Below are 23,003 nucleotides of genomic sequence, written 5' to 3'. Positions count from 1 at the left end.
GACTCCGTAAATGAATTAAACGACATGGCAAGCATTAAGCAGGTGCAGGACAAGTCTTTTATCAGCAAGTGAAGGAAACTGCAATTTCTTTAGTTCGTTCAACAACCATCCATCATTAAGCACCAAGGCACCGATTCTCCACAAAAAGAAGGTTGCCAAATCCAACTCTTCTGCAAATTAATTTACATTATTAATCGAAGGCAAACAATCTTTTTGTAAAAACAGCAGAAGTAAATCGTTTACCTTGTATTCACATCCTTTATTCTCTCTAGATATCAGCAAAAAATTCGAAAATAAAAGCATCGACAGAGGTCATAAGCCACTAGTATCTACTGTCTTAGATTCACACAAACCAAAGTTTATGCAACAAGCACAGATAATTTTTCTGGGCGTGGTCGAAAAAAGAGAGAGGGTGTAATGAAAAGAGAGTGATGCGAGAAGTAATTTTTGAGTTGAGAGGTAATTTTTATTAACTTTTCAAATTAGGAGAAAAGTAACTTTAAAAGTAAAAAGTCACTACAAGAATTTTTTTCAGAAGTAAAAATTTTTAACCAAATGAATCTCCATTTTAAAAGTCACGTTACAGAACAGTTTTCTGCTTTAAAAGAGTTTTTGAAGTAAAAAAAATTTATTTTTAAAAGTGTTATCCTGTGCATCCTAAATTTCTGAAGAACGATGAAGCTGCTGTCACTTTTGGTGGCAGACTCATGTGGCGACTCAATAGCTGCAGAGTCATACCAAATATAAAGTTTGGTGGGTGTTTGGAGTCATGGTCATCTCTCTCTCTCTCTCTCTCTCTCTCTGAGTAAATTATTCACATCGATGGCATAATGAATAGGCAACCTTTAGACACAAATTTTGACATTAACAGTCTCTTTGCACAATCGACAGATGCATGAATCTTTTCTTAGGTCAGATCAGGCGATTACAGAGTCTCCCCTCCACTCGAGATCCCAGGACGTCCTGCTCAAGAAAAACAGAACAATAGGATTACCATAAGAGGCACAAAAAGATAAAGGAGCATCATTCCCTGGACTAAGATGACTACTCATTCTTTTCGTCTAGCAAAGAGACTTAAAGGTTTTAAGCTGCAAAGACCTTTCAACACCGTTTGCGCTGGAATGTTTTAAACACCAAATGAAATCAAATGTATAGAGAAAATGATAGGCAAAAAGGTTGGAAGCACTCACTCAAGGCCTGCTCTGCCCAAATCCTCCGCAACAGAGCAGATCTGGCACATAAATCGGTTCCCAAGACGCTTCCTTCAGGAATCAACAGCATTAACCACGCTGCGTTTTAGGTTGAAGTTTTTCATGGTCGATAAATTCCTTCGTTTTCTCGGTTCTCTGTATTTTGTTTTGTTGGAACTTAGAAAATTGCTTGGATGATACAATGTTCAACGAAGATAACAAGTAAATCCTTGCTTAAGAGAGAAATATCGAATAATCTGATAATAAAAATAATAATCATCCTCCAAAACGTCATAAACACACCTTTTATATGGCGTTAATCCTAATCCTAACCCTAGTAGGATTCTAAACATCAAAATTCAAAATTACAAAACTGCCATTAATAGTAAAATAAATCTCGAAAATACTAAAAAAAAATAGGACAATTCATCGAGACAATCTCAAATCGTCAAAATCCATCGTTAGTCACGGCCGAAGACAATGAATATTGATCAAGACGTCATTTCGCTTCAGCCGACCGAATTTGAGCTCAATCCGATGTCGTCGACCCGATCCGTAGGTTGTTAGCACATCACCATTTCGTATTCCATTGGATTTACTGTCTGTCCAATCGATCCAAAAACGCATTACCAATACATTCGGCATCATAGGATGATCAGGAGAATTACCAACTTAGACATGGCCATCCGGAACCGTGGGCCCGAAATCGGCCCGTTGACCGACCCGGAACCCGCTTGTTGACCGGGCCCACGGTTCCAAACCAGAACCGGAATCGTCCCGGAACCGCTGGTTCCGGGCCGGTTCCGACCCGTTTTTTCTATAAAAAAAAAAAAGAAGGCTTAGGAAGAAAGAGCTGTTGGTCTCGGGAATTGGTGGTTCAGAACCGGAACCGAAACCGGCCCGAAATCGGAACCGGAATCAGCGGTTCGGCCAAACCGGTCATGTCTATACCAACTGCTAGTCCTTTTTTTTTTTTTTTTTGGGTCGCTCACTTTCGCAGTCTCACTTTTTTTTTTTTTTGGGCCTTACTTTCGCAGTCTCACTTTAGCTCGCCCCGTTCCACAATTCCAGCATCCATTGTTGACTGGATAGTGAGTAGACGAGTCATGTGTCGCAAATTGCCAAGTCTATCGATGCAGCAGTGCAATAATTGCCACTGGGGCCAGCGAAATTGCAGCTGGCTTTAATTGGCAGTTGGCTTGGCTCAGCTAGCGCAATTATAGTTGTACAATCAGAGTGGAGAAGTCACATGAAGGATTCGCTGAGTAGATGAGCTGGAGCCCATTTTGATGTTCGTACTAAGGATTCTTTCTTTTGGTCTCAAACAGTAACTTTTAAAAAATAAAAATTTCTGATATGTTAGGAATACGTTATATATTAAATATATAATTACTATTTTTACAATTTTTTAAAAAGTGAAAAAAAAACTACCATTAATGGTCCCGTAATTTGAACTGGAGTCTAGTTTGGTCGAAGAGTTTTCTAGACAATTGATGGACCCCAAAGACAGAACACGCTCCCCCCCGCGCTCCCTTCTTTTACTTTTTTGAAAAAATCTTCCGCACTCAGCCGAGCGAGCCCTGCGGATTTCCGAAAATCTGCCTTCCTCTCTCGGAACCGGATTCCTAACATTGCATTAAATGGAAAAAAACAGAGCTTTACACTGGCTAGCTCCGTACACTGCACAGTTGATTAGACACAAGTCAGAAAATGCTCTCTCTTCCTCTCTGATCTTACGTCTTCTCCCACCACCCCCTTCTCCTCTCTACTTTCGAAAAAAAAAAATCTTTGCTTCACCTCTCTCTCCTCTCTGTCTCGCGAAGAGAACGACGACCGCCCTGGTTTGGCTGCTTCGTCTCTCCTCCGGCGCTCGCCGCGGATCGCCGGCTCTCTCCCTCGTCGCTTTCATGGCCTAAGAGGCAGACAACTCCTCGGTCCTCCCCTTCTCCTCCGATCTCTACCCTCCAGATCTGTGCCATCCCTGCCCTCCTTCCTCACCGACACGCGTGTCCCCGGCCTGTCGCTGCCGTTGACCTCGCATGGAACGCGTTTAGGAGCGTGTCCGACACCGACACTGCAGCTATTTCCTTCTGGCGTGAGTTTTGCTCTAGTGCGATCAGTGAACAAGAGCAATGGCAGAATCCGCAGTTGCCTTGCTGCTTGGGAAGCTTTCTACGTTGGTCGAGAAAGAGGTGAAACTATTGAAAGGGGTACGTGGAGAACTTGTACCAATCAAAGATGAATTTGTGCGCATGAAGGCCTTCTTAGCAAATGCCGAGTCGTCGCAAGAAGATGACCCTGAGTTGAAGGTATGGGTGGAACAGGTCAGAGATGTTGCATACGATGTGGAGGATATTCTGGATAAATTCATGGTCAACTTGGCAAGAGATCACGGACATGGGTTCATGAGGTACTTTCACAAGATCAAGTCATCCATACATAACTTGAAAGCACGCCATCATATCTCCTCCGAGATAGCTGACCTCAAGTCAAGATTCAGCAGCATTGCCGAAGGGCATCAGCGATTCCATTTCAAGGCATATTGCACAGATCCAAGTGCGAGCGCACCCACGAGAGGCACCTCCTGGAACGATCTCAGGGAGGACACTTTTCCTGTCGAGGAAGGTGAACTGGTGGGGATTGACGAGCCGAGAGAAAAGCTTATTAATTGGCTTGTTGATGGAGAACCCGGACTTGAAGTTATATCGATCTTAGGGATGGGGGGTTCAGGGAAGACCACTCTGGCAAAAACAGTCTACGACGATCGCCAAGTGAAAGCCTACTTCCAAAGCCAGGCATGGATCAGTGTCTCCCAGACTTGTGATATTCAGAGTATCTTGAGGGACATAATTGCACAACTACATCGAGAAAGTCAGCAACCGGTTCCTCAAGGACTAGAATCCATGCGTATCGCGAGCCTCAAGCAGATACTGAAAGACTTTCTGCAGCAAAAGAGGTACGTCGTTGTTCTAGATGATGTATGGAACTTGCAAGCACTTGAAGGTATAAAAAGTGCAATGCCTAATAGCAGCATGTTTAGCCGAATCATAATCACTACTCGTATGGCTGAGGTTGCTACTGGCTCATCCAACCCGTCAAAAGTTTATACCCGTATGCCCTTATCTCTAGAAGAATCATGGTCCTTATTCTGCAAGAAAGCCTTCCGTGGGAAACCCTGTCCTCCTCACCTAGAACACCTTTCTTGGCAGATTTTGAAAAAATGTGAGGGTTTACCGCTTGCCATAGTGGCAATTGGTGGCCTTCTCTTTGAAAAAGATGACCAAGAATGGGAGATGATTACTCATAGCCTTCCTGAAGAACTAGAAAGCGATGACCGGATGCAAATTGTCAGGAAAATTCTCAGCTTGAGCTACAATGATTTGCATTATAACTTGAAGAGCTGCTTCTTGTACTTGGGAGTATTTCCAGAGGATCATGTGATTGAGCGTGGGAGACTCTGCCGTCTGTGGGTTGCAGAAGGATTTGTTGAGGAAAGAGAAGGGATGACACAAGAGGAGGTTGCTGAAAGATACCTGAAGAAGCTTATAAACAGGAGTTTGGTGCAAATTGCAGAAACAAGTGGCGGAAGGCTGAGCCGTTGTAGGGTACATGACCTGATGCGTCAAAGTATTCTTTCTAAGTTAAGGGATGAAAACTTCATTTCGTTCGCATCTGAGCGGAAAAAAGAATTGCACGAAAGAGTCCGGCGTCTGTCAGTCCAGTACACCTGCAACAACGCACTGAACCAGCTAAATCTCCCCCACCTACGCTCTCTGCTCATTTTTGAGTTTGGAGAATCGTCAACCACAGATGAGCAACTCGTCCCAAGTGGCTCTAAGCTGCTGAGGGTGTTAGATCTGGGAGGCTCGTCCCTTCACAACTTCCCCAGACAAATACTAGTCCTGTTCCACTTGAAGTATCTAAGTTTGAGAGGGACCAACGTGAGCATCATTCCTAGGTCAATTGGGAAACTCCAAAATCTGGAGACTCTGGATCTTCAACAGACGTTGGTCTCTGAGCTGCCTGTGGAGATAACCAAACTCACGAAATTACAGTATCTGGTGGCGTACCGTGTTTCAGAGTTCACATTTCCTCAACCCTTCGGTCCCAGAAAGGGAATTTCGGCTCCCGAGGGCATGGGAGCGCTAAAATCACTGCAAAAACTGTCCTGTGTGAAAGCTGGAGGTGGTCGGAGCAAGAATGCAATGCAAGAGCTGGGTGAGCTAAGTCAGCTAAGGAGGCTGGGCGTAACAGACCTGAAGACAGACGATGCAAAGGAACTATGCCACTCCCTCGAGAAGATGACCAAGCTTCGATCGCTAGATGTGACTGCAGAAAGTGAGTCTGAAGTTATTGATTTGGATCTTCTGTCTTCACCTCCCCTGCTTCTTCGGTCTCTATATATCGAAGGATGTCTAAAGAAGGTGCCTCAATGGCTTCCTCTGCTGAACAAACTGACCAGATTGCAGTTGGGATGGAGCAGATTGAAATCGAGCCCCCTAATTGCTCTCCAGAATTTGCCCAATCTTTTGGTGCTTGAGCTATGGAATGCCTTTGATGGGGAAACATTGGATTTTGGAGATGGAGGGTTCCGAAAGCTCAAGAAATTAACCCTCGTCAATCTGGAAAACCTGAGATCTTTGTCAATGAATGGTCAGGCAATGCCTTGCCTTCAGAGTCTCGACATTGCCGGATGCAGGCACTTGGACTGGCAATCGTTACTGGTTGTCATCCGCGGCCTCGCGAACCTCAAGGAGCTCCAATTCTTTGAGATGCCAGAAGAATTTGCTCTTGCGTTCTATCCGTACAGCAGTAGCAGAACGAGGGAGGGTATTCTGCAAGAGTGCTACGATGAGGTGATGGAACGTAACCCAGAAGTTTACTTCCTCTGGTGCGTAGAGGATCAATGGGAGCGATTTGATCTAAGCCTCGATTCCCATAATGTCATCCAGGGTAGGGCGACGAGCCGCGTTGAGGTTCTTCCTCAAGTTTCGTAGATCAGAGTGATGTATTGGGCCCTTGCTCCGTTATTGATTCCTGAGGGAAAGAAAAGAAAAACACTCTGGTGCTTTTATTTATGATTTCTTCCTTTTATCAATATGCTATCTTCTTGTTGTTGTCGTTACCTTATTTGGAGATCATTGCAATTGCTTCTGATTTTTCTTGCATTCATTGACCTAAATAAATAACAAAGAATTACAATTTTCCTATTGGAAAAATCACACGTGGGTACACAAGTACCTGTGAAACATGTCAAAGGACCTGCAAAAATACAGATATGGGAGGCATTAATCTGAAACGCATTAATGAAAATCTTTAGATTAGGCAAAACTTAAAGTTTGTCATTAGAAAAGCTGCAAATACTCAAAATGAAGGGAATGCAGATTAGCCACAAAAGTAAAGCGTGTAATATTCATTACTAATATCTTCGGGATGCTGTTCTAATCTCGTGCATTGCAAAGGTCTTCTATTCTTATGGATCCATTTGCGCACTCTCTCAATTCATGATTTATTCCACACAACATTTATCAATGACTATGTTGGGCCCCACTGGAAAGGAACTATTGATTCGCGAGCATCATTAGATCTGACTTTATTTGGCATATAGTTTTTGTCAATAGAAAATAATAATAATAATAAAAAAGACGAGATGGAAAGATTTTGTAAGATTACAGCCAGCTATTCTAAGAGCATAAACTAATAGATGACTTAGAACCGAGCATGAAAATATATAACTAAGGAGGTATAAATAATGGAACCGGATAGATTTGATCTCGAACCTTCTGCTCCGATACCGCAAGCTTAAGTTATTAGATGAAAGTATAATTTAATATTTAAATGTCCTAATAATGTCAGTGTTTTATAATAGCAGCATGTATTGCGGCTGAAAGATCGGGATTTATTTGTATTATTATTATTATTATTATTATTATTGTCGTTTTTGCCATATTTCAATAGGAGTATATGTCTTTCTGCAAATTCGAATAGGGGACTCACTTCACTTTCTCCACAAAAGGCCCCTGTTTCAGTTCTCCTATTTTCTTTTATGTAAGTAAAGACAGCCATGTGACAGAGTAGCGAAATTGACTTCTAAAACCTTTTAGTTTATTTCAAATCATTCGGATGTACTTAGAGAATTTAGTAAACTCGGACTTCAAGATTGCATCCTTAGTAGCAAATTCTTCCCCCTCTCCACAATTTTGCCATCATTTTCAGTAGAATATATTCGCTCCGCGAGGCATCCTCTAGTGTCTTGTCCATGCCCAATGTCGAAATGTCGTCACATTGTTTCTCCACCGAGTAGCTCGATAAGGTACAAGAAAAACGTCCCCACATTCTCTGAAGATTTAATTTTCTAAATTGTTCGGCTAACAATTCTATCAGAAACCCTCTGGGAGCATCCGGTGTGTCTATTGGTTTGCCTTAGATTACGCAAATGATATTAAACCAGCTCTTTATCGGCTTGAACTCCAAGTGAAGGAGACTGTAATTTCCTGAGTTCATCATCCAATAACCATCCATCATTGGCACAAAGGCACCGATTCTCCACAAAAGAAGGGGCAGACTCATGTGGCCACTCAATAACTGCAGGTCGTACCAAACATAAATCTTGGTGGGTATTTGTTCTCCTTATGTTCCTTAGTAGGAGAATTACCCATACGCGTCCACTGTTGACTGGTTGTGACTTTTTTTTTTGGTCCGATCCGGTTCTATACTATCTTATTGTATAAGTCATGCTGCGTGCGCTATATGCTGTGTGCATATTTACCAAAGTAGTTTACTAAGCGGTATGTTAGACCGTCAAAACCCTTAAATACTCCCTCGGTAAATCAATTTTGTAAACCAGTATAAGTCTAGCATTTTCAAACAAAGTTCATGGTAACTACGGGAAAATGAAACTAATTTAGATGACGTGAACTTTGACCACATTGTATTCGCGTGAACAGACCGACCAGCACAAAATAAAAACATCATCGTCCATTTGATTTAAGTTCTTTTATTTGTCGTCCATAATGTTTTGCCTTTTCCTAGTTCCAACATAGGAATAATATAACTTTGGTTTTGGTGTGTGTGAGTTCTTATTGTTTTGTGGGATTTAGGTTCACATTTTGACGAGAAAAGTGTCAAAAAAGTCTTAAATCTATTGCATTGGTGCCAATTCAGTCATAAACTTTTTTTTTTTTTGCAAATTCAGTTCAAAACCTTTAATTGGTAGCAATTCAATCGTAAACCTTTTGTTGGTATTAATTTAATCTTAAACCTTTTGCACTGGTGCCAATTTAGTCCTAAGACTTTTTGCATTTATACTAATTGAATTAATACGATCAATTTTGATCGGAAATCGCCGACGTGGACGTCGATTGTCCTACGTAACATGGCTGGCGCCGACATGAAAAATTTAATATTATATTTAATTATTTTTAATATTTGTAATACTTTTTTAAAAGTTATTTAATTATTAGAATAATATTAAAAAAATCTACGTCAACGCTAGCCGCTCAACATAGGATAACCGACGTCCACGTCAGTAATTTTCGATCAAAATTGACTAAATTGGTATAAAAACAAAAAGCTTAGGACTAAATTGGCACAAATCTAATAAGTTTATGACTCAATTGATACCAATAAAAATTTTCTGATTGAATTGGCACCAATGCAAAAGGTTTTGAACCGAATTGACGCAAAAAAAAAAAAAAAAGATTTAAGGTTGAATTGGCTTCAATATAATAGGTTTAGAACTTTTTTTGACACTTTCCTCCTCGTGTGTTTGTGTGTGTGTGGCATGGAACTATTCCCAATGAATTAGTGAGTCAATAAACCAAATAGACCCAATAATACATCATCATGGCATCGGGACCGTCGAATCCATCCATTTGTGGATATCTTCACCTTTGGCCATGATCCATGAATGCGATGTCATATGTCTAATTTGATGTTTATTTCATCTTCCTCATATGCTATGTTGTCTCTTACTTAATATTTGTACTTATTGTAGCATATCGACAAGGAACATGGAGGGAATTAATTGGAAAAACAAATGATCTTAAGGGACTAAACAGTGCCTTCGCAATACTACTTTATGTAAAAAATTATAGGATTAATACCACAAAAAATCTTAAACTAGTACACATGTGATAAATTTACCCCAAAATATTTTTTTACCATCAAAAACTCCAAACCGATACACATGTGATAAATTTACTCCCATTCATTTCCGTTAAATTGGGTTAATACCACGAAAAATTCCAAACTAATAAACATATGACAAACATAGGGTAAAAATCTCAAACATGTATACCCCGTCAATTGCCACGTGTCATTCGACTCAACAATTTGATGGTAAAATTTAATGGAAACTAAAGGAAGGTAAATTTTGTTGGAAATATGGGACAAATTGAAGGGTGGATGAATGAGAAATTGATGCTCAAAGAACACCCTTGAGTTGGAAGTGGGAAGTGGAAAAACACTAGTCCCACATTGAAAAGAAAGAAGGCTTTAGAGTGCTTTATAGATAGTTACCCTCCTTTTGAGTGGTAACTGTCACAACACAAGTACTATGCCTCGCGCACAGGCGCGGGAGGGGTGCAAATCCCAGGCCCCGACGGAGGCCTAACGAGCTGAAACTTGGGCGCGAGCGCACGACCTGCGTAGACGAATGCAAGACCGAGAGGTGGACCTCGCGAAAAGCCCGATTTATTTTTCCAACTCAAATTGTTACATGTAACGGTTGCCGAAATGGCATTGCCGTTACGAAATCAATATTATAACGGCAGATTTAATTGGCCGTCATAATTCAATTTCCGAAACGTCCCCGCCTGACCCTAGAAGTAGGTGGCTTCCCATCCAAAATTTTTTACTCGTCGCAAAATCCTTTCTCTCTTTTTCTATTCTCAGCATTTGCATTGTTTTCGATAGTGTTCGGTTCCGCTTTGTTCGGGTTCGCCGAAGCCTTGAAGTGTTGTGCTTGCTTCTTCGCTACCAGCCGTTGTATCCCGGGAGACAGACATTTGCAAAACCTCGAGCACGTACTAGAGGGGACGAATCTGTTTTAAGGAAACCGTGTCGAACACAGGCCTCGGTATTATTTGTATCGATTCCATTTCTTTCCAATATTGTTATTGCAATTCAACTTTTGTTCAGATCTGTGATGGTACTATTCTAATTTCAATTTTAATACAATTATCAATTTGTTCACGACATTTATACTATAGCCATATTGAATTTTGCTTCAATCTTAAAACAGACTCGTACTTGAAATTCAAATGGCTACTGGAAACGAAGTTGTTGATGTGCTCGCTGACAACATCAACCAAAGTACTGTCTCTGCCTTGCCTGTCCAACCGCTCGGATCATCTTACGCCCCTGCTGCGGTTTCTGTCCACCATGGTGAGAAACTTGAAAAGTTCAACGAATCGAACTTTAAAAGGTGGCAGCAAAAGATGCTGTTTTACTTAACAACCTTGAATCTTGCGAGATTCTTGACCGAGGAAGCTCCTAAGCTACCCGAGGGACAAACGGATAAGCAAGCCTTCAACGCTGTTGAGGCCTAGAAGCACTTGATTTCCTATGTAGGAACTATGTCATGAACGGTTTACATGACTCGTTGTACAATGTCTATTGTGCAATAAAAACAGCAAAGGAGTTATGGGAATCCTTGGACCGGAAATATAAAACAGAGGATGCTGGAGCAAAGAAATTTGTTGTCGGTCGATTCCTTGATTATAAGATGGTGGATTCTAAGATCGTGATCAGTCAAGTGCAAGAAATTCAAGTGATCTTGCATGAGATTTAGGCTGAAGGCATGATCTTGAGTGAAACCTTTCAAGTAGCTTCTATTATTGAGAAGCTACCTCCCGGGTGGAAGGATTTCAAGAACTACCTCAAGCACAAGCGAAAGGAAATGAACCTAGATGAGCTAATTGTTAGACTTCGAATCGAAGAAGATAACATAGGTTCCGAACGCAAATGGTTCAATCCTACTACGGCTAAAGCGAATGTTGTGGAGCACAGGCATGGCCCCAAGAACAAGAAGATTGCCAAGTCAAAGTTGGGACCAAAAGGAGGAGTTTTCAAGAACAAGTTTCAAGGAAAATGCTTCAACCGTGGCAAGATGGGTCATAGATCCGTGGATTGCATATTTCCAAAGAAGAAGAGTTATGAGACAAATATGGTGAATGACATCGCTTAAGACGTGTCAAACATAAACCTCTCTGCAATGGTTTCTAAAGTGAACTTGGTTGGGTCCAATCCGAAAGAATGGTGGATTGACACTGGTGCCACTAGGCACGTATGCTCCAATAAGGACCTGTTCACAACTCTCGAACCAATTATTGGGGAGAAAGTTTTCATGGGAAACTCTGCCTCTTCTGCTGTCGAAGGCCAAGGGAAGGTATTGCTGAAGATGACATCTGAAAAAGAGTTGACTTTAAACAATGTCCTATATGTGCCGGAAATTCGAAAGAACCTGGTCTCTAGGTCTCTGTTGAACAAGCATGGATTTCGTATGGTGTTCGAGTCAGACAAAGTTATTTTGTCTAAATCTGGAATGTATGTGGGGAAGGGATATGTAACTGATGGGCTTTTTAAGCTCAATGTAATGACAATTATCAATAAAGATAATAAGCGTTCCATTTATCCGCTTGAGTCTTCCAATTTATGGCGTGGTAAACTAGGACACATTAATTATGATACATTGCGTAGATTAATTAACTTGGAACATATACCCTCATTCCAAATTGATTCAAAACATAAATATGAAATTTGTGTTGAGGCAAAATTAACTAGATCATTGTTTCAAACAATTGAAAGAAACACCGAACCCCTTGAATTAATTCATAGTGATGTTTGCGATTTGAAATTCATGCAAACAAGAGGTGATAATAAATACTTTATTACTTTTATCGATGATAGCACGAAATACTGCTATGTGTATTTGCTTAAAAGCAAAGATGAAGCCTTAGAGAAATTTGTTCTCTATAAGAATGAAGTTCAAAATCAACTTAACAAGAAAATTAAAAGATTAAGAAGTGATAGAGGTGGTGAGTACGGAGTACCAATTGGTGAATTCTGTGTACAACACGAAATTATACATGAAGTAACTGCACCATACTCACCTCAATCAAATGGTGTTGCTGAACGTAAAAATCGTACATTGAAAGAAATGATTAATGCGTTATTACTGAGTTCGGGTTTACCTCAAAATATGTGGGGTGAAGCTATTTTGTCAAGCAATTACCTTTTAAATAAGGTACCTCGAAAGAAAGAGGATAAAACCCCTTATGAGCTATGGAAAGGTAGGAGACCATCCTACAAATACTTACGAGTGTAGGGGTGTCTTGTAAAAGTGGTTGTTCCAACACCAAAGAAAATAAAGATAGGTTCTAAAACGGTGGACTGGATCTTTATAGGCTATGCACATAACGATAATGCATATCGATTTCTTGTATATGAATAGAAAATTCCAGATATACACAAGAATACGATCATGGAATCTAGGAATGCATCATTCTTTGAAGATGTATTTCCTTGCAAATCCAATGATGGATCAAGTTCGTCTAAACGAACGAATGAAACTATGAATGGAAAAAGTCATGATTTAGATCATGAACTAGAACCCAGACGTAGCAAAAGAGCAAGAGTGGAAAAATCATTTGGAAATGATTTTCTAACTTATTTGTTAGAAAATGAACCATTAAACTATGCATAAGCTATGAATTCTTCCGAGGGACCTCTAAGGAAAGAAGCAATAAAAAGTGAAGTTGATTCTATTTTGCAGAATCATACTTTGGAGCTAGTGGATCTTCCTCCTGGTTGTAAACCTTTAGGGTCTAAATGGATTTTTAAAAGGAAAATGAAACCAGATGGCTTCATTGATAAGTATAAAGCCAGACTTGTAATCAAAGGGTACGGACAACGAGAAGGCTTAGATTACTTTGATACTTATTCTCCAGTGACGAGAATAAACTCCATCAGGATGATACTTGCAATTGCAGCATTGCGAAATCTAGAAGTACATCAAATGGATGTAAAAACAGCTTTCCTAAATGGTGATTTGGATGAAGAAATCTACATGAAACAACCTGAGGGTTTTACGGTTCTAGGGCAAGAAAAGAAAGTCCGTAAATTGGTGAAATCATTGTATGGCTTAAAACAAGCGCCAAAGCAATGGCATGAAAAGTTTGATTATGCAATGATTACCAATGGATTTAAGATCAATGAATGTGATAAATGTGTCTACATTAAAGAGACAGAAAATGGCTATGTCATTTTGTGTCTTTATGTAGATGACCTACTCATTGTTGGTAGTGATGACAAAACGATCAAATCTACCAAGAATATGTTGAATTCAAGATTTGACATGAAAGATATTGGACTTGCTGACGTGATTTTAGGAATTAAAATCACAAAAACGTCAGAAGGTCTTATTTTAAACCAGTCACACTATGTGGACAAGATTCTTGGAAAATTCAACATGAATGATTCTGGTATTGCTAGAACACCATTAGACAATAGTCTTCATCTGTCCAAGAATAGAGGAGAGGGTATTTCTCAAGTAGAGTACTCTAGAGTTATTGGAAGTCTAATGTACTTAATGAGTTGTACTAGACCAGATATTGCCTATACGGTTAGTAGATTGAGTAGATATACAAGCAATCCGAGTGCCGATCACTGGAAAGCAATAGTGAGAGTACTTAGGTACTTACGGTATACTCGGAATCATGGCACGCATTATACCGGATACCCAACTGTTCTAGAAGGATATAGTGATGCGAACTGGATATCCGATATAAAAGACTTAAAATCTACTAGTGGATATATATTCACATTAGCAGGAGCAGTTGTATCTTGGAAATCCCGTAAACAAACTGTTATAGCCGGATCCACAATGGAATCTGAATTTATAGCTTTGGATAAATATGGTGAAGAGGCTGAATGGCTACGCCATTTCTTAGAGGATATTCCAAAATGGCAAAACCCGTGCCACCAATCTGTATACATTGTGACGATCAATCTGCGATTGGAAGAGCACAGAGTAACATGTATAATGGTAAGTCTAGACATATACGTCGTAGACATAATACCATTAGACAACTACTCTCAACTGGAATTATCTCTATTGACTACGTAAAGTCAAAGGATAATATTGCGGATCCGCTAACCAAAGGGTTAAATAGAGAGTTAGTTGAAAAATCGACAAGAGGAATGGGATTGAAGCCCATGAAAGAATAAGTTGATATAAAGGAAACCCAACCTAGTTGATTGGAGATCCCAATATCTACGTTCAAAGGGACAACCTAATTATATAAGCTTAGTGATGTCACTGTGGGGGTTTATCCCTAAAATCATTCCTATAAAATATCGGTGATATTATAAGGAAAATGATAGCAATTTTTTGCTTTAATGATTCTTAAGTGGAGTAAACAAATTACTCAAAATTAAGTAATCACCTATGTGAGAGAGAAGTGGGGCCGCTTCAAAGGAGAATTATTTAGGGCTAAATTCTTTAGAAACTCTCGCAGAACCAGGTTGATGTTCATGGCCAAAACGAACATAATCATGAGAACCGAACAAACGTTTAGATGATTCTCGTGTGAAGTGTATGGTTCATTTACATGAGAAAGCGGGACAGCTTAAGGACATCATGTCTACTGGACAGCTAGTAAAGTAAATACATTTTCATAAGGGAAGGTTCAAAGGGTAACACCTACCTATCCTATGCGAGTTTCAATTGTTGAACACTATCACAGAGTCAAAACTAAAACAATTTTCATTCATGTGAGGCATTGTTGAAAATATGGGACAAAATGAAGGGTGGATGAATGAGAAATTGATGCTCAAAGAACACCCTTGAGTTGGAAGTGAGAAGTGGAAAAACACTAGTCCCACATTGAAAAGAAAGAAGGCTTTAGAGTGCTTTATAGATAGTTACCCTCCTTTTGAGTGGTAACTGTCATAACACAAGTACTATGCCTCGCGCACAGGCGCAGGGGGGTGCAAATCTCGGGCCTCGATGGAGGCCTAACGAGCTGAAACTTGGGCGCGAGCGCACGACCTACGTAGACGAATGCAAGACCGAGAGGTGGGCCTCGCAAAAAGCCCAATTTTGCCTTCCGATTTATTTTTCCAACTCAAATTGTTATAATTTTTTGTAACGGTTGCCGAAATCGATATTATAACGACGGATTAATGGCATTACCGTTACGAAATCAATATTATAACTGCAGATTTAATCAGCCGTTATAATTCATTAGCAGTTTAATGTTGAAACGGCTGCTGAATTGATTCTGTTGTTACATAATAACGGCAGATTTAATTGGCCGTCATAATTCAATCTCCGAAATGTCCCCCGCTGACCCTAGAAGTAGGTGGCTTCCCATCCAAAATTTTTTACTCGTCGCAAAATCCTCTCTCTCTTTTTCTATTCTCAGCATTTGCATTGTTTTCGATAGTGTTCGGTTCCGCTTTGTTCGGGTTCGCCGAAGCCTTGAAGTGTTGTGGTTGCTTCTTCGCTACCAGCCGTTGTATCCCGGGAGACAGATGTTTGCGAAACCTCGAGCACGTACTAGAGGGGACGAATCTATTTTAAGGAAACCGTGTCGAACACGGGCCTCGGTATTATTTGTATCGATTCCATTTCTTTCCAATACAGTTATTGCAATTCAATTTTTGTTCGGATCCGTGATGGTACTATTCTAATTTCAATTTTAATACAATTATCAATTTGTTCGTGACATTTATACTATAGCCATATTGAATTTTGCTTCAAATTTATCACAGGTGTAACGGTTTGGAGTTTTTTGTGGTCATAAAAACAGTTTGGGGTAAATTTGTCACAGATGTACCGGTTTGAGGTTTTTTGTAGTATTAACTCAAAAATGTATGGCCTAGATAGAATATTTGTCTGTGAAAGATTATTCACATGCATTGTTGAAATTTTTACATGAGGGCACGCTTCAATCAATTAAGATTATTCATTGTGATGATTAAGTCATCAAAATGTCTGTTAAGAGGATAATCTGATTAGGTAATTGATTTTTAAACATATGGTCATTGCAAAAAAAAAAAAAATTAAACCTCATTGTTTTGACAATATTTCAGCTACGTAACTCCTTGCAAATGAGTAACTATGCATCATCTCTAGGTTAATTACCAATTTTAGATACTTCAGACATCCCTCCCAAGCATATGTCGCAGCGAGATGCAGAAATTGTTGTATGGATCGAGTGTATATATACCTTGTGTCCTTCCGGACTATAATACTTGGTAGGCCTCGTGTGAAATTCATTGCGATGCACAAGTTTTAGTGGTGCAGATGGATCCGGAGAGTGCAGGCACCAGGCTCATGCGATAATACACACCGCGGTGAGCATTATAGTCCTCCTTGTAAACTAGAGTGCCTCCGGACTGCAATATACGTGAAATATCTCCAATTTTCCAGGGTTATGGGGTGACTTAAATTGGTCACTATGTCAGATCGAAGTATAACATTTAATGGCTGATTTTAATTATTTAGGAGGAGATACGTGCTAACTATAAAACTGTTCAAACACTTCTTCAAACTGGACAACCGATAGCATGGAACTGTGTCAGATCATTAGAACTTTTGTACTTCATCCATTTCTCATCTCAGGGTTCGCCATCCTCCGCCCTCCACAAACCGTGATTACGTGGATTTTGGGGGTACTTAGGCGGAGCACAGCGGCAAGGGTTCAGGGGTCGGTCGCTATGCCTCAGTTCAGGATCAATCGTTCATCCACAAGGCGTTTTGTGCAGTTACAAGTAAGGCAATGGCGTTAACAGAGAAGAATTCCACCGCGCGTTTCGGCCAAAGTTCAAGAGGCGTTTGTCTTCGTCCGCTTCCACTGCTGAGTGGATTGTGAGCAGACCAGTCACTGAGTAGCAAATTGCCAAGTCCCACTTGTCGGCTGGAACCCTCAATGCAACAGTGCAATGTGAAAATTTGCCCCCCTGGGGACCAATGAAATGCAGCGGGCAACTTGGCAGTTTGCTTAGTATCCTAATCAGTGTTGTAACATCAAAGTGCAGAAGTCATGAGAATACTTCACCAAATAGACGCGCTCAACCCTAGTTGGCTGTTCATTTAAAGGATTCTTTCTTTTGGTTCAGAAGGTACTTGCAAACCGCCATACCTATTTCCTTCTTCGCTAAGTTTTGATCTCGTGAGATCAGTGAGGAAGAGAAATGGCAGAATTCGCAGTGTCCTGTTTGGTTGAGAAGCTTGCTATGATCGTTGAGAAAGACGTGAAACTATTATTGAAAGGGGTACGTTGATAAATAGAACTCATCAGAGATGAATTTGAGCGCATGAAGGCCTTCTTAGCAAGTGCCCAGTCATCGCAAGAAGATGACCCTGAGTTGAAGGTGTGGGCGAAACAGGTCAGAGATGTTACATACGATGTAGAGGATATTCTGGATGAATTCATGCTCAACTCGGCAAGAGATCACGGACATGGGTTCATCAGGTACTTTCACAAGATCAAGTCATCCATAAAGAACTTGAAAGCACGCCATCATATTTCCTCCAAAATAGCTTATATCAAATCAAGAGTCAGCAGCATAAGAGAAGGGCATCGGCGATACCATTTCAAGTGATATTACCAAAGCAAAGTGTAAGTGCATCCACCAGAGGCACCTCATGGCCCGATCTCAGGGAGTATGCTTTTCAAGTCGAGGAAGGTGAACTGGTGGGGATTGACAAGTCAAGAGAGGAGCTTATTAAGTGGCTTGTTGATGGAGAACTCGGACTTGAAGTTGTGTCAATGGGGGGTTCAGGGAAGACCACTTTGGTAAAATGAGTCTACGACGATTGCCAAGTGAAAGCCTACTTCCAAAGCCATGCATGGATCAGTGTCCCACAGACTTATAATATTCAGAATATCTTGAGGGACATAATTGCACAACGACATGGAGAAATTCAGCAACCGGTTCCTCAAGCTCTAGAATCCATGAGTATCGCGAGCCTCAAGCAGATACTGAAAGACTTTCTGCAGCAAAGAAGTTACATCGTTGTTCTAGATGATGTATGGAACTTGCAAGCACTAGAAGGTATAAAAAATGCATTGCCTAATAACAGCTCCTGTAGCCGAATAATAATCACTACTCGCAAAGCTGACATTGCTACTGTCTCATCCCACCCATCAAAAGTTCATTCTCGTAAGCCCTTATCTCCAGATGAATCATGGTCCTTATTCTGCAAGAAAGTCTTCCGTGGGAAACCCTGTCCTCCTCACCTAGAACACCTTTCTCGGCAGATTTTAAAAGAATGCGAGGGTTTACCTCTTGCCATAGTGGCAATTGGTGGTCTTCTCTTTGCAAAAGATGTCCAAGAATGGGAGATGATTACTCGCAGCCTTGCTGCAGAACTAGAAAGCGATGGCAGGATGAAAATTTTCGGGAGAATTCTCAGCTTGAGCTACAATGATTTGCATGATAACTTGAAAAGCTGCTTTTTGTAATTGGGAGTATTTCCAGAGGATCATGTGATTGAGTGTAGTAGACTCATCCGTCTGTGGAGAAGGATTTGTTGAGGAAAGAGAAGGGATGACACAAGAGGAGGTTGCTGAAAGATACCTGAAGGAGCTTATAAACAGGAGTTTGGTGCAAATTGCAGAGACAATTTTACACGGAAGGCTAAGACGTTGTAGGATACATGACCTAATGCGTGAAAGTATCCTTTCTAAGTTAAGGGATGAAAACTTCATTTCGTTTGCATCTGAGCAGAAAAAAGAATTGCAAGAAAGAGTCCGGCGTCTGTCAGTCCAATACACCTGCAACAACGCACTAAACCAGCTAAGCCTCCCCAGCCTATGCTCTCTGCTCGTTTTTGTGTTAGGGAAATGGTCTAGCTCAGATGAGCAATTCGTCCCAAGTGGCTCTAAGCTGCTGAGGGTGTTAGATCTGACAGGCTCATCCCTTCACAAGTTCCCCCGACCAATGCCGGTTCTGTGCCACTTGAAGTATCTAAGTTTGAGAGGGACGCAAGTGCAGATCATCCCTTAACTCCAAAATCTGGAGACTCTGGATCTTAAGCAGACGTTGGTCTCTGCGCTGCCTGTGGAGATAACCAAGCTCACGAAATTACAGAATCTGTTGGTGTGATTCAGAGCTCGCATTTCCTCTACCCTTCGGTCCTAGAAAGGGATTTTCGGCGAGGACATGGGAGCGCTAAAATCACTGCAAAAACTGTGCTATGTGAAAGCTGGAGGTGGTCGGAGCAAGAATGCAATGCAAGAGCTGGGAGAGCTAAATCAACTAAGGAGGCTGGGTGTAACGGACCTGAAGAAAGACAAATGCTGACTGGCTTGTGACTTGACCATGAAGGACAAATGCTGTTGTTGGCAGGAACTATCAATGGAACAATGCAAGATAAAAATCTGCCAATGGGGTAAAGCTAGCCTATATTCCTTACCCCGAAGAGCAAACCAAAGGAAGCTCCAATTCCTTTAGTTTAGGGCCCTTTCTTCAAATGCTTTGCTTGGCAGTTTGCTTCGCTATCAAGTATGGAATAACCATATTGGATGCGTCATATTGATGCCTAATAGACGAACTCAAAGCCTATGTCGATGTTCATTCAAAGGGTGCTTTCTTATGGTCTCAAACAGTACCAGCCAACTGCTATACCCTGTTTCCTTCTTGTCTGAGTTTTGATCTCGTGAGTTCAGTGAGCAAGAGAAATGGCAGAATCCGTGGTGTCATGTTTGGTTGAGAAGCTTTCTATGTTAGTCGAGAAAGAGGTGAAACTATTGAAAGGGGTACGTGGAGAAATTGTACTCATCAGAGATGAATTTGAGCGCATGAAGGCCTTCTTAGCAAGTGCTGAGTCATTGCAAGAAGATGACCCTGAGTTGAAGGTATGGGTGAAACAGGTCAGAGATGTTGCATACGATGTAGAGGATATTCTGGATGAATTCATGCTCAACTTGGCAAGAGATCACGGACATGGGTTCATGAGGTGCTGTCACAAGATCAATTCATCTATAAAGAACTTGAAAGCACGGCATCATATCTCCTCCAATATAGCTGATATCAAGTCAAGAGTCAGGAGCATTGCCGAAGGGCATCAGCAATACCATTTCAAGTCATATTGCACAGAGGAAAGGGCACGCGCATCCACCAGAGGCACCTCTTGGCACCATCTCAGGGAGGACGCTTTTCCAGTCGAGGAAGGTGAACTGGTGGGGATTGACGAGCCAAGAGAAAAGCTTATTAAATGGCTTGTTGATGGAGAACCCAGACTTGAAGTTATATCGATCTTAGGGATGGGGGGTTCAGGGAAGACCACTCTGGCCAAAAGAGTATGACGATCGCCGAGTAAAAGCCTACTTTCAAAGCCATGCATGGATCAGTGTCTCACAGTCTTACGATATTCACAATATCTTGAGGGACATAATTGCACAACTACATGGAGAAGTTCAGCAACCGGTCCCCCAAGGTTTAGAATCCATGAATAGCATGAGGCTCAAGCAGACACTGAAAGACTTTCTGCAGCAAAAGAGGTACGTCATTGTTCTAGATGATGTGTGGAACTTGGAAGCACTAGAAGGTTTAAAACATGCAATGCCTAATCCTAATAGCAGTTTCCATAGCCGAATGATAATCACCACTCGCATAGCTGACATTGCTACTGTCTCATCCAACCCATCAAAAGTTTATACCCGTAAGCCCTTATCTCCAGAAGAATCATGGTCCTTATTCTGCAAGAAAGCCTTCCGTGGGGAACCCTGTCCTCCTCACCTGGAACACCTTTCTCGACAGATTTTGAGAAAATGTGAGGGTTTACCACTTGCCATAGTGGCAATTGGTGGTCTCCTCTTTGCAAAAGATGTCCAGGAATGGGAGATAATTACTGGAAGCCTTGCTGCAGAACTAGAAAGCAATGACAGGTTGCAAATTTTCAGGAAAATTCTCAGCTTGAGCTACAGTGATTTGCATTATGACTTGAAAAGCTGCTTTTTGTACTTGGGAGTATTCCCAGAGGATCATGTGATTGAGTGTAGGAGACTCTTCCGTCTGTGGATTGCAGAAGGATTTGTTGAGGAAAGAGAAGGGATGACACAAGAGGAGGTTGCTGAAAGATACCTGAAGGAGCTTATAAACAGGAGTTTGGTGCAAAATGCAGACACAGTTTCAGGGGGAAGGTCAAGGCGTTGTAGGGTGCATGACCTAACGCGTGAAAGCATCCTTTCTAAGTTAAGGGATGAAAACTTTGTTTCGTTCGCATCTGAGCAGAGAAAAGAATTGCACAAAAGAGTGCGGCGTCTGTCAGTCCAATACACCGGCAACATCGTACTGAACCAGCTAAGCCTCCCCCGTCTACGCTCTCTGCTCATTTTTGAGGTAGGAGAATCGTCAAGCTCAGATGGGCAATTCGTCCCAAGTGGCTCTAAGCTGTTAAGGGTGTTAGATCTGGGAGGCTCGTCCCTTCACAACTTCCCCAGACAAATACTAGTCCTGTTCCACTTGAAGTATCTAAGTTTGAGAGGGACCAACGTGAGCATCATTCCTAGGTCAATCGGGAAACTGCAAAATCTGGAGACTGGATCTTAACCAGACGTTGGTCTCTGAGCTGCCTGTGGAGATAACCAAGCTCAAGAAATTACAGTATCTAGTGGTGTACCGTGATTCAGAGCTCACATTTCCTCTACCCTTCGGTCCTAGAAAGGGAATTTCGGCTCCCGAGGGCATGGGAGCGCTAAAATCACTGCAAAAACTGTGCTATGTGAAAGCTGGAGGTGGTCGGAGCAAGAATATTATGCAAGAGCTGGGAGAGCTAAGTCAGCTAACGAGGCTGGGCGTAACGGAGTTGAAGACAGACGATGCAAAGGAACTATGCCACTCCTCGAGAAGATGACCAAGCTTCGATCGATATTTGTGGCTGCAGAAAGTGAGTCTGAAGTTATTGATTTGGATCTTCTGTCTTCACCTCCCCTGCTTCTTCGGTCTCTACATATCGAAGGATGTCTAAAGAAGGTGCCTCGTTGGCTTCCTCTGCTGAACAATCTGGCCAGAGTGCAGTTGGGATGGAGCAGATTGAAATCGAGCCCCCTAATTGCTCTCCAGAATTTGCCCAATCTTTTGGAGCTTGAGCTATGGAATGCCTTTGATGGGGAAACATTGGTTTTTGGAGATGGAGGGTTCCGAAAGCTCAAGAAATTAGCCCTCGCCAATCTGGAAAACCTGAGATCTGTGTCGATGAATGGTCGGGCAATGCCTTGCCTACAGAGTCTCGTCATTGCCGGATGCAGGCACTTGGACTGGCAATCGTTACTGGTTGTCATCCGCGGCCTCGCGAACCTGGAGGAGCTCGAATTCGTTGAGATGCCAGAAGAATTTGCTCTTGCGTTCTATCCGAACAGCAGAAGCAGACCGAGGGAGGGTATTCTGCAAGAGTGCTACGAGGAGGTGATGGGACGTAACCCAGAAGTTCGCTTCTTCTGGCAGAAAGGGGATCGCTGGGAGAAACTTGATCTCAGCCTCGATTCCTATAATGTCATCCAGGGTGGGGTGACGAGATGAGCCCCTCCGCCACTCCCCTTGCTCCGTCTATTGATCCCCGAGGGAAAGAAGAGGAAATACTCTGGTGCTTTTATTTGTGATTTCTTCCGTTTATCAATATGCTATCTTCTCGTTGTTGTCGTTACCTTATTTGGAGAACATTGCGATTGTTTCTGATTTTTCTTGCATTAATTGACCTAAATAAATAACAAGAATTACAATTTCCCTATTCGAAAAATCACATGTGGTTACACGAGTACCTGCGAAACATATTAAAAGGACCTGCGAAAATACAGT

The 23,003-nt window shown here is 41.5% G+C and overlaps 2 protein-coding genes and 1 pseudogene across 2 annotated transcripts; all 3 read left to right on the top strand.

Moving 5' to 3' along the window:
* The first annotated feature begins 3,322 nt into the window (after nt 1-3,322).
* On the top strand, nt 3,323-6,219 carry LOC115734065 (disease resistance protein RPM1-like). The gene has a single exon (XM_030664652.2). The coding sequence runs from the start codon at nt 3,323-3,325 to the stop codon at nt 6,185-6,187; it is 2,865 nt and encodes a 954-aa protein (XP_030520512.2). The 3' UTR covers nt 6,188-6,219.
* Nucleotides 6,220-17,516: 11,297 nt separating this feature from the next.
* On the top strand, nt 17,517-19,519 carry LOC125314862 (disease resistance protein RPM1-like). Its single transcript, XM_048278103.1, has 5 exons — nt 17,517-17,674; nt 17,863-17,998; nt 18,086-18,663; nt 19,117-19,193; nt 19,245-19,519. Exons 1-5 carry the CDS (start codon nt 17,517-17,519, stop codon nt 19,517-19,519), a joined length of 1,224 nt encoding a protein of 407 aa, XP_048134060.1.
* A 366-nt stretch (nt 19,520-19,885) lies between these two features.
* LOC125314861 lies at nt 19,886-22,727 on the top strand (annotated as a pseudogene).
* Nucleotides 22,728-23,003: the final 276 nt, after the last annotated feature.

The sequence above is a fragment of the Rhodamnia argentea genome, chromosome 1 (genome assembly GCF_020921035.1).
Source record: "Rhodamnia argentea isolate NSW1041297 chromosome 1, ASM2092103v1, whole genome shotgun sequence".
NCBI classification, from domain to species: Eukaryota; Viridiplantae; Streptophyta; class Magnoliopsida; order Myrtales; family Myrtaceae; genus Rhodamnia; species Rhodamnia argentea.
Note: the sequence above shows the minus strand (reverse complement) of the source record. Positions and strands in the feature narration are given on the sequence as shown.